Genomic DNA, 12407 nt, shown 5'->3' with positions numbered 1-12407 from the left:
TTATCAGAGAGGCATTAATTCCCCATTTCTATAATGAAAGAAGAAACTAATTATGCTTATTGATATTGTGTAGTTGTAGAGGAAAATGGTAGTTCTGGGAAAAGAGCAAGGTAGATCTAGAACTTCTAGCTGTGGCAGAGAGTAGGAGCTAAATTTCTTAGGTTAGAAGACATTTTATGGTATAACCAACTATCTCAGAGGCACAACTTCCATTGTTGGGGGCTTACGGTTAGAACAAGCTGGATAAAGGTATGTGGCTATGATAAGGACTTTTAACATAGAGTTGAAGTAACTGTTTAAACTCTTTGGAACCCTGGTTTCAAAGGAACACAATAGAATGAATGGAGAAGGGGACAAAGGGACCGAAACACTGGGTAGGAAACAGACAGGAAAATGACTTTAAGAAGCACTTAAGATGGGGCGCCTGGGTGGCGCAGTCGGTTAAGCGTCCGACTTCAGCCAGGTCACGATCTCGCGGTCAGTGAGTTCGAGCCCCGCGTCAGGCTCTGGGCTGATGGCTCAGAGCCTGGAGCCTGTTTCCGATTCTGTGTCTCCCTCTCTCTCTGCCCCTCCCCCGTTCATGCTCTGTCTCTCTCTGTCCCAAAAATAAATAAACGTTGAAAAAAAAAAAATTAAAAAAAAAAAAAAAAGAAGCACTTAAGCTGGTTCAGGTTGATGGGATTTGCAAGAGACTGGGGTTGGAAGGTGGAGGGCTGTCACAGGCCATTATGCCTAGTCCTCATGTGACACCAGAACCCTCTCCAGCACTCCTGACAGTCACACATGGACTACCTGAAGTGACAGGATTGCTCACTGACTCCGGAGGTAAACAGTCCTGACTTGGGGCAAATATGTACCCATACCCTTTTTACTGTAGTCCTTGTGAAAAAGCCAAATACAGACCTGTATAGATCCTGAAAAGGGGCAAGTCCCCCAAAAGTTCACTGGTAACCATATGTTGTATGTGTATACATGTTTTCCTCTGAATACACTACCAGCTGTTCAAAGCAGGCCACTTTTATTTTTTGAGAATATTGTATATATTCTTCAGCTTTCATTTGACACTTTGAACATCTGTGTTAGTGCATGTGGATTAACTTCATTCTCTTCATGACTGCATATGGTAAAGTCTGCATACCACAGTTTATCCAACTGATGTCATTGATATTTGAGTTGTTCCTGGTTTCTGTGCTCTTTTACTAATGTGATGGACATCCATTATCTTGGTAGGTCTAATTACAAAGCTTTTCTCTTTGTTGGCCTAAAATCTTGCTCCAAACTTCCACTTACTGGTCCTGAAAATGGTTGCCATCTTTCTCCTGAGTCTTCTCTTGAACGTAAACATTGCTGATCACTTTTACCATTCTTCCTATGGTTTAGATCCCTTCGCTGTCTTCAGACTGTGGTCCACTTTGTATTGTCTAAATTGTAGCGATGGAACTAAACGCTCTGAGCTGTGGTTTCATCTGATGGAGAGGGTGGGATTGTCTAATTTAATTAGGTCCATGATATGACTCTGCTCTGTCACATTGTACTGAGGATAGTCAGTTACAGCTTTACATTTAGAGTTCATGGATCGTTGGAGCATTTGATAAAAGCTGTGGACTTCCCACCATCTAGCCTTACCCCCGGAATGCATTAACACAATTATTGCTACAATTGCAAGTGGTTCATGGATCCCTGGTACTTCTCTTTATGATTAGACTTACTGATTACTTTGCCAAAGCCATAGGTTCTCTCATTGTCTACCGGTTCTGTTACATCCTCGGACATTAAACTGGAAATGTCAAGTTTTGGCATTATTTGGTGAGTCTGCTGCCTCCCAGTGTGTAGCACTTTCTTATTTGCAAGTAGTACTTTTTAACAATTCAGGATCAGCCTCTGGCTAACTAGTCTAGTTTGGAAGTCTGGCTTCTAGTCGTTTTCCATTCTTCATGATTCCGCACAGATTACGGAAAGCAGTTAAGCAACCTTATATGTGAAGCCTCTCAGGATCCCAGAATGTGATCTTGAGATGAAATGACTTGAACTTAGTGACAATATCTTATCTAGTTTTTCTTTTTTCTTTTTTTTCCTTAGCCATCTTGGATTTAAGTTTCTTCGTCATTGTGTTTGATCTTCAGATTGGACAGAATAAGACATTGTTAGCCGAGAATGGAAATAAAATAGAAGACTATTTGTCTTTGCTAATATTACATTAACCACCCCATCCGGGAAGGGCTTCACTTTTGCGTCTACTTCTTTTTACTTTAACCTCCAAGATGCCACTTAATTCAATACCTGGCACTTTGCTAAGTCACAGTTCATCCTGAGGCGTTAGCCTTGTTCACAGTATTCTTACAGCTCCATCTCACCCTTTGTAATACTTGTTTTATGTGCCTGTTTTTTTTTTTTTTTTTTTGGTTTTTTTTTGGCCATCTGTTGTAAGTGGTTTTTTAACATCTGAATTCCAGAAAGCTCTCTGTGCAGCACATCAGATTTTTTAGATACTTTCCCCTTTTCTTCCCCTCATCAGTGTGTTTTGCAATTATGCAGTCAGCATTATGCTTTTGAGAGCCTCCAAGCCTTCTTGAGCTTCTTTACACAGTTTCCGATCTTGGAATTGGTCCTAATTTTCCTTTAAAACACTTGAAATCTGCCTGTCCAATATGTGCAGTGTTCCCCTTCCTTTTTCCATCTCCAAGTGAAGCTTCCTTCTCTTTGCATCTTACCAGTCAGGTTTTACTGGGGAGGATTAGGTCCAGAGTAAGTTTGACTCATTACTCCTCTTGTTTCTAAAAGACTGAATTTTTACACAGACCAAAAACACACCATCAGATGCATTGACTTAAGCTGATGGACACTTCCACAGATGTCCACTGGTGAGTAATAATAGCTAATAACTGCTATTATTTGTTGTACACTGCCACATGACAGGCACCGTAGTAAGTCTTTTTCACTTGGATTATCATGCTTATCTCCTACCTTAGGGTTATGAGGCATAGGTGCTATTGTTATCTCAATGATACAGATGAGGAAACGGCTGTAAGGATGTTGAGTTACTTGCCCAAGATCCCACAGCTTGTTGAATGTGAGTCGGATATTTTCTAAATTGGATTCTTAGTTGTCATACCGGGCTGCTTGACGTGGTGCTTAATTACAGTGCTAGACCGGATTCTGTTACTTCAAAACCTGTGTAGCTCTCAGGCCACTGGCTGTGCACAGTAGGCACTTAAATACTTAATTTGAGGTTTATGTTTCTTGTTGATTTCCAGGGTATTGCCTTTTAGTCTTGCACATATGAAAAAGATGAGAAAAATGGGCGAGGTACACTATTAGGCAATTCATAGTAGATGAATGGAAAATGAAAAGATACGTATTTTTACTAAGCAAATATATTTTTGATGGTTTTAGGAGACCCATTTTTTTTAATGGCAAGATTCTTCTTGTTTATAAATATGATACATTAAAAACAAAGAATGCAAAGATGTTTGTGAAGTTTTAGAGACAATCACTATTAACACAGCAAACGTACACAAAATCTTCTTTAATTGGGATACCAGTTTACTATTGCTTTTTAAAAACTGAATATATTGTGAACATCATTGCATATTGATAAATACTCCGTGAAAATGGCTTTACAGGTTTCCATTGTTTCTCATAAGAGATTGAGGCTCGTTTCATTTTCTTTATTCTTCTATATGTGAAGTGAAAGTAGTAGAGAATGCGAGTTCATCTCGTAATTTTATCATATTATTACTCTCTTTATTGAAATTACTTGTTTACCATTATTCATTATTTGCTGTGATTTTTTCCACACTTAATATTTTGCTAGGAAGAATTGGGTTGGATGCCCAGTCATTTGTGATCCATATGATTGATTCCTTAAGAACCATTATATTATCTTTTCTTTGAGAAGGGTCATTACGCTAATTCATTGAATATGTTAAGTGTTCTAAGAATTGAGTTTGTCATTTAAAGAGTTTTCTAAAGACTAAAGGAAGCTGTGCTGTAACCTATTGGAAATTGATCTTCGGAGCAAGACTGTCCTGGTTCAAGGTTCAGATCCCAGCTCTCCTGGTTTTAGTCATGTAAACAATTTGGGCAAGTCACTTAAGATTCTAAGCCTCAGTTTTTTCATCAGGAAAACAGGGATGATTATTAGTCTCTCGCAGGAGGAATAATTTAGCTTGAGATGTTGCACATAAGGCCCCCAGTGAAGTAATGACGTCCGTTTGTTCTCTTTTATGTAGTAAGACCAGGAATTCTCTGCTGGCCTGGTTAAATCCACCGAAGGACCCCTTCTCAGAATAATGATTTTAAATCCATAAAATTAACTGCTTGGGATCACAAAGGAAGCCAATCCTATTGAAATGCAGTTAACAAAATACTTAAAAACACATTTGCGGTGCTTTCTGTTTCAAACTTTTTGGACCAAGGTGGGGCGTGAATGAGAAAACTAGGGAGGAGGAAGGAAAAAGGAGAAAAAGGAAAGAAAGCTCCTAAACATTTATGTGTAGTTCTGGCTCCCTCCCACACAGCCACGCTGGGTTCCCTGTACACTCCTAGACATCTCCGCCTCAGCATCCTCCCACCAGTGTAGATTGATCACCAGTGAAGTGGAATGCCTCTCGAGAGTCCCTTAGTGATCCTGCTCTCACGAGCGCCTCAAGTCTAAATCCTCAGATCAGTTCGAGTCATTGCCTTTGCTCCCTGTCTCTACTTCACATCAGTCGTGCTCTTCTGCCCATCTTCTGTCTACAATAGCTGATTTTCCCCTTGAAGTTGAAGATTCTTGTCTTATTCTTGTCACTAGGATACAAGCTTTTTCTTCACGGATTCCAGCTTCCTACCTCTTCCACGAGGTAACCCGTGAGTGTTTTGGGCCAGTTTGGTGTATGTTCCATGTCCTAAGTTCCACAGAACTCCCATATTACACCCTCATTCCCAACTGTCAACTGCCTTGTTTATTTACTTATTGGCAACTGTTACCTATTTTCATTTCCCCAGACACAGATTCTAAGTTCTTTGAGGAAAGAGACCCCATCTTAACATTTTTATGTCCCTATAGAACTTAGCACAGTACTTAAAAGTGCTTCATAAGATCTTGATAATCATCACAATGAGGTAGTTCCAGCTCCAAGAAAAAGAAAAAAAAAGTTGGGGCACCAGGTGGCTCAGTCGGTTGAGCATCTCACTTTGGCTCAGGTCATGATCTCATGTTTGTGAGCTGAAGCCCTGCATTGGGCTCTCTGCTGTCAGCGCAGAGCCCTCTTTGGATCCTCTGTCTGTCTGTCTCTCTGCCCCTTGCCCTCTCTCTCTCAGAAATAAATAAATGTTTTTTTTTTTTAAAAAAAGGAAAAAAACCTTGACCTTTCCTTGTCAACTGGGTTATGATTGTAGGAGTTGATGATATCAAACCAATTCTTTATATCAAAAACTTGAGAATTTTGTATATATTTAAGTTTTTACTAACTCACTAACTTGATTGCCCAAGTTTTTCAGTCATGGCTGTTCTTACAGTGTTCCTTGTGGTTAAGAAAACCATGGCCATGATTTCCTCTACTGTGAAACCTCTGTTTGTCCTCATAGCCACCACTTGTATCCCAGGGCCTGACATACAGTAGATGAATGATTAGTACATTTTGTTAGAGGAATGTAGCCTTGTGCCTGGAAAATAAATATTTACATTAAAAGGCTTGGGGATGTGCATAGATTATTATGAAAACAAATATGATAAAACTTTGCATAAAAAAATAGTATGTGATCTTAACAGGAGAAACAGTTTTAGCAAAGTAAGCCTCAAATCATACACTAATCATCTTAGTTGGCTTTGATATCTTGTTTGCCATTGATGTTCTTTCTTTTGGTTAAATTCTTTTACTTGTATTCTTAGGTTAAGACATCCGAATTTTATAGATACTCCCGACAGCTGCGCTATGAAGTTGACCAAGCACTGAATTACTTTCAGAACGTTCACCAGCAGCCTTTGTTGGACATGAAGTCAAGCCGCATCCGTTCTGCCAAACCCCAAACTACAGTATTCCGAGGCATGATTGGACATAGCATGGTTAACAGTAAAATTCTTCTCTTAAAGAAACCAAGAGTCTGGTGGGAACTGGAGGGCCCACAAGTTCCTCTGCGCCCGGATTGCCTTGCTATCGTCAATAACTTTGTGTTCTTGTTGGGCGGGGAAGAACTGGGCCCGGATGGCGAATTCCATGCTTCTTCCAAAGTGTTCAGGTATGACCCCAGGCAAAACTCTTGGCTCCGGATGGCAGACATGTCTGTGCCACGTTCAGAGTTTGCAGTTGGTGTCATTGGAAAGTTTATTTACGCTGTGGCAGGCAGAACCAGAGATGAGACTTTCTATTCAACTGAGAGGTATGACATCACCAATGATAAATGGGAATTTGTGGATCCTTATCCAGTTAACAAATACGGACATGAAGGGACAGTGCTCAATAACAAGTTGTTCATCACCGGTGGAATCACCTCATCTTCCACCTCCAAACAGGTGTGTGTGTTTGACCCCAGTAAAGAAGGGACCATAGAACAGCGGACCAGGAGAACTCAAGTGGTTACCAACTGTTGGGAGAATAAGAGCAAAATGAATTACGCAAGATGCTTTCACAAGATGATTTCTTACAACGGCAAGCTTTATGTCTTCGGTGGCGTCTGTGTGATCTTGAGAGCCTCTTTTGAGTCTCAGGGATGCCCTTCCACAGAAGTGTACAACCCAGAGACTGATCAGTGGACCATTTTGGCATCCATGCCAATTGGCAGAAGTGGTCATGGTGTGACTGTGCTGGACAAACAGATAATGGTTCTCGGAGGCCTTTGCTACAATGGTCATTACAGCGATTCCATTCTCACTTTTGATCCAGAAGAAAACAAGTGGAAGGAAGACGAGTACCCGCGGATGCCCTGCAAGCTAGATGGTTTACAAGTATGCAACCTGCATTTTCCGGAATATATACTGGACGAGGTCAGACGTTGCAACTAATGACATCTTTCTCCCTTTAAATAAGCCAAACAAAAAATTTGTTTGTGACAGAGTAGTTAATTAAAAAACATAAAGAAAAACCTCACCAGTTTTACTATCAAAGCCATTGGTCTAATATCGTAAAAAATTCTTCATTCTGTGCTAGCATCCTTTTTTTTTTTTTCTTTTTAGTGGCCTCAAACTCATGCAATAAGTTAATTCGAAGCGCTAGCTCTTGAAACTACTTCCAGAAGCAGTTTAATAGAGTGATCCACTTATCTGGGAAGTTGATTTTATGCTTTAAACATTTCTTTCAGATGTCAGCGTAGGAGTCATGCCTCTTCTAAGAGAAGACCTGATAAGTGTCACTGGATGTAATTTCGGTTCCTATCTCAATCTGAAATCTTTTGGAACATTTATTTCAGTGTATTTCAATCTGTTCGACCTTTTGGTTTTATTATTTACGTTAAAACTCTTGACCTTTTTGCATGGCTTTTTGCTGAAAATGCAAAAATATAAATTTTCTACAAAGTTAACTTTTTTATATTCAAAACACTATTTCTAAGCTGCCTTCTCTTCTCTGCATTGTGTTAGCGAAAGCATACCCATACTTGCGTACATCTTAGGAACGTACAAGGCACATCTCCTTTTATGCGTGGTTAGGATTCTATATTTTTAAGCTAGTGCACTTGCACACACGGTTTGCCATACTTGTTGAATTTTAGATGTAACGTCTTTTCATGTACTAACATTTTTAGAAAGTTAAAATAACTGGAGTCCTCATTTGGTATCAAAGTAGCCTATCTTCAGTCCATACTGATTCAGTAATATTTGAGCTCCTTGTATTCCTGAAACATGTATGGATTTCTGAAAACTAACATTTTGTATTTTATTTTCAAAAGTAAACGTTTAGTGTTCCTTATCAATGTATGTCTTCTTTTTGAAAATGTTTTTCTTTGCAGTCTGTTTAACGTTACCCTGTTTTTAGTGAGAATCGGAGTGGTATATGCAGTCCTGGCCCTGCAGCGTGCAAGCACTTTTAAAGAGAATTTAGGTAATACCAGACTCCTAAATAAAGGCCCCCTAAAAGTAAGTGCAACTCCCGTTCTTTACATTCAAGAAGGCTGCTGCATCTGTTGTTGAATGGAAAGTAGCATCTCGTGGAAAATTTGAGTTCATTTTTGACTTAGAGGTAAGAAATAGAATTACAGTCTTACTGGTTATATCTACTTGTTTATTTAGTACAAAATATTTAGTGGCACTGGGGATGTAAGCCCTCAGCCTTTGTTTTATTTACTGAAAGCTACTAGCATGAAGGATAGTAACCTCAAAATTCAGAATGCATCAAAGTTAACTGTTTAAAAGCATTTATAAAAGTGTTGTAGGATTAGCTGTGCACCTTTCAAGTCTTTCAACTCGAAGGAAAAACATGTAGTTGACAAAATTAAGCAAGAATAACCAGGGAGTGGATCATTCAAATTGATGCCATTTTCTCTTGAGTAGAGTCTATATCTGATACAGACTAGATCTACACTGGCAAAACTTGCCAGAGCTTAGGATATTGGTGCAATATTGCAATGCCTTCTTCTATGGCTGTTGTATAAATTTTCTAGTTTCACTTTTTTGGTTTTGTTTTTTGTTTTTTATTTTTTGTTTTCGTTTTTTTTTTTTTTTTTTTTTTTTTTTTGCTGCTGCCACCACTGAACACAAAATGGAAGAGTGAAGTCATGATCTTGTTTCCCATGGTAATATGGGTAAAAGTCTTTTTCTACCTTTTAAAAATCATTTTTTAATCATTTTATTTTTGAAAACTAGGAATTACAGTAGCCATTTAATTCTTTTTCTAATATATTAGTTGGTTTAGTGCTTTGTGTGCTTTCTTGCTTTAAAGAAAATAATGATAATGTCTTCATTATTTTCCTCATTGTTGTCTTTTGCTGGAAAAGACCGAGACAGGGTACCCCTATCAGGCTTTTACACTTTTACACACCAGTGGTGGTTCTTGTTAATTGCTTAGATATGACTTCATAGTCCTAGTTAGTGTAAGATCTGGGCAAACTGTTGACTATTCTTGGTCTATCATTCTAAAGACACAAGACCAAGATCACAGTTCGTGTTTTGGAAAATTTGTGAAATCTTAACTTGAACTAACTGGGTTCAGCTTCACACGTGAGTCATGTCTGACCTGATGTTAGCTGTAGTCAGTTTTGAGCTTTAAGAATAGTTGGTATTGCTTGGGTTCTGAATGTATGAGAAAATTCATCCGTTTATATGTAGTGCTAATATAGGTTATTTTAAATCCACGATTAACCTACATTCCCTTTTAAAATTACGGTTTCATTGCTGAAAGAGATTTATTTTTGTTATACTAAACTATGGAAAATTTTTCCATAGAATTTTTTTCACGTTTATTTTTTGTGTGCTTCATTTGGAACCATTTTTTGTTTAGATACATTGTATGTGCTCAAGGTAGTGGTTTTTAAAAATTCAGGAAGAGATTGGAAACTACAGTGTAACTGTTGTGATCTTTGTGTGTTAATTTTCACTTTACATTTTAAACACCAGACTTGACAAAAATAGCTGATCTTCAGTAATTGCATCTTAATTAGAAATGTTTGTTCTGTTCCCTATCTTTGACCTTGAATTTCAGTTTTGACTTTAATCTGCTTAAAGAAAATCCTTGCACTACAGCCATTTCACAAAATTCAAGATTCTCACATTGAAGGTTTTGTATTGGAAGAAGTACTACTGGTTTTTATAAAAGCAAAGCGTAATTAATAGAATTACTAGCTTTTCTTGAGACAACATTCTCTGTGTCCTCATTGCTCTGCTCTGTGTGTGCGTGTTACTCTAATTTGTGAAATATTGACTGAGCCCTTCACTTATCTTTTCTAAAGCAGCACCTTTGGACACCTCATTCTGGGAAGCCTGCTCGAGTCATAGTAAAGGACACACACATTTGTGTGGGGAGAAGTGGTAAAAATGGAGAGTTTTGTCTTAATTACATGAAACTAAGCTTTAAAATATTTTATAACAAATTATTTGAGCTGCATAACCTAAACATGTCAAACGTTCAGTGGGACTATTTTTATATATGTATATGTGGTTGTAGGTCATAACATTTCAGTTTATAATATAAATTGATATTTCAGTTTATAAGCTATCTCTCAGAAAAGACTAGCTCTTTTGAGAATACATAATTTAAAGTTTTAGACTGAAGTAAAACACAACATAGATAATAGTGTAAATTAGCTGTAACTGAGGGCTATATGGCAGTAAAACTGCCAGTGCCATTTTTCTTGTTTGCCTACTATACGTTTTTGATTTTTTTTTTTTGTACTCAACATTTTTAGGGATCATACGTTTATTCAATCAGATTAGAGTTGGTTTGGGAATAAATATCTTCTAAAAGAGATTTATCTTCAAAATGAAAGTCCTGAGAAATTAGTTTATCGAGAGTTTATAAAGTCAAATATTCAATAGACACAGACCAGAATAGGTAAGCTCATGCAGTCCTACCCTTGCAGTACATACACCCGTGTGACTTCACTGGTACACGGGCGACGCTGAGAGAATGCCCTCAGCGTGGTTTGTTCCCCCTTCATAATCTGGGATTTTCTTTTTTTACATCTTTGGGAACAGCTACATTAAAAACCTTATTAATCAGTATAACAGTAAGGGTTAGGTGTTTGCTTTCTGAAGGAATGTTCCAGTGAGATAGTCGGAGAGGTTATTTTCTACCTAACTTGTATATGCCCTGTACCTCTTGGGCATACTTTGTCTATAGAAAAATATTTTGACCTTTAGGTACATTTTGGGCCAGTAGTCAAATAATCCTAAGGCCGATTTAAAAATCTTAGAATAATTTAAGGTTTGCCTTTTATACCTGTTTTGAAAGCCTTTACATTTTTGTCAGGTAATTTTTCCCAAGCCGTGAATATAATCTATTCAAACATGTTTATGCTATCCATTCTGTTTTTAAATTGAAAAAAAATGTTAAAAGTGTTTATGAAGAAAAGTTTAAATAAAATATTTTTAATCTTTAAAATCTATTTATCTCTTATTATTTGCTATCTTTATGCAACCCATCACTTTCCAAGTCACTCATGACCTGATTAACAGCATACATTTTGTTTCCCTTCGGCGTGCCAAGGAAGTACCATAAAAACGTGATTTCTCCCACTGCTTTCAGTCACAGATTCAAATGGGTGCATTAGAGTGAAATTATTTACACTTACATGCAATGGAAATTTTATAACGAAGCCAAGTAATTAAAGTTCCACTAACACAGAGTTTTGCAGAATGGAAATACGGAATTGAGAAAGAGCATTTACAAGCCATAAGCCTTAGTGTGGTGATTTTTAGGTTTCCTTTAGCATTTATTTCTGAACTTAGTGGCGAGGCAGAAATGAAGCTGCTGTGTCACAAGCGCTTGGATATCCATAGGCTCCTCCTCTGTGCCTTCTTTAAAATGGACGCCTGAGAAAGGATTCCCTGGGCCCTGGCCTCAAGCCACCTTCCCAGCCTCTTTCTGTCGCATCGCCCACTTCATTCTGTTGTGATCTTTGTTAGTTTCCAGCTTCTGATTACCTGCCTCCTTTCCCCTTCCCTGCTTGCAAAATCCACTTTCCACCCCAACTCCAATGCTCTCCTCCCTTCCTGAAACCTGTGTTCTCTCTTCCATTGAATTAATTGCCTCTTCAACACTCAGCATATTTGTAGCTCTTGATTTCATTTTGCATAATAAGTGGGTATAATTCTTTCTGCACGACTACATCATAGTTCCCTTGGATGAAAGGACCTTCTTGTATTCCTCTTTGTACCCTCATATCAAGCGTGGTACTTTTTGTGCACAAGTAGGCACTGAGCTAGATGTTGCAGCACGTAACACATTCCGTAAGTTACAGGCAGATGCTATAGGCGTTCAGAAGAGGAAGATAGAGTTCCCCACGGTTTTGTCTGCTTCTCAGTCTACACATTCCCTGCCCGATTGCACCACACCTGTGGCTCCCGCAGCTTTTATTCTGAGTTCTGACGCCTGTCAAATCTGTGTACGTCTCAACCCAGAGTTCCAACCGTCTCCTTAACGTCTCGCACGTGTTTTATCGGAATTTCAAACCAAACAAGTGCAAGCCTGAATATATTCTCTCCTTCCCAAATACCTGCCCCTCATCCCGAGTTCCCTCTGTTATGTGGCTGGACCATTGTTGAAGTTGGAAACCTGGGAGTGGTCTACCACTGCCTCTCTCCCCTGCCCCCCCCCCCAGCATCTTGGTTCATCTAGCCCTCACAATTTCACCTCTCAGCTGCCCCTCTCCGTCTGTACTGCCCTTGTTTAGATCCTCATTATTCTTGCTGGCCTCCTGGAGCTTTCTGATCTACCTCCGCAGTCCGTTTTCTACACTGCTGCCAGAGGGATCTTTCAGAAGGTAAATCATCCTGA

At 38.7% G+C, this 12407-nt stretch overlaps 1 protein-coding gene across 2 annotated transcripts in view; it reads left to right on the top strand.

Moving 5' to 3' along the window:
- Positions 1-10947, top strand: part of KLHL15 (kelch like family member 15) — a 35811-nt gene extending 24864 nt beyond the window's left edge. Inside the window, exons 3-4 of one of the 2 annotated variants that reach the window (XM_030305201.1) lie at positions 5876-6967; positions 7282-10947. In XM_030305201.1, the coding sequence (XP_030161061.1) occupies positions 5876-6967; positions 7282-7293 (1104 nt within the window). In that variant the 3' untranslated portion in view covers positions 7294-10947. Of the gene's footprint in view, positions 1-5875 lie in introns of both variants that reach the window. The other variant, XM_030305199.1, reaches the window with a different exon arrangement.
- The last annotated feature ends 1460 nt before the right edge of the window (positions 10948-12407 follow it).

This window comes from Lynx canadensis, chromosome X (genome assembly GCF_007474595.2).
Source record: "Lynx canadensis isolate LIC74 chromosome X, mLynCan4.pri.v2, whole genome shotgun sequence".
NCBI classification, from domain to species: Eukaryota; Metazoa; Chordata; class Mammalia; order Carnivora; family Felidae; genus Lynx; species Lynx canadensis.
This window is presented reverse-complemented; position numbering and strand designations above follow the sequence as displayed.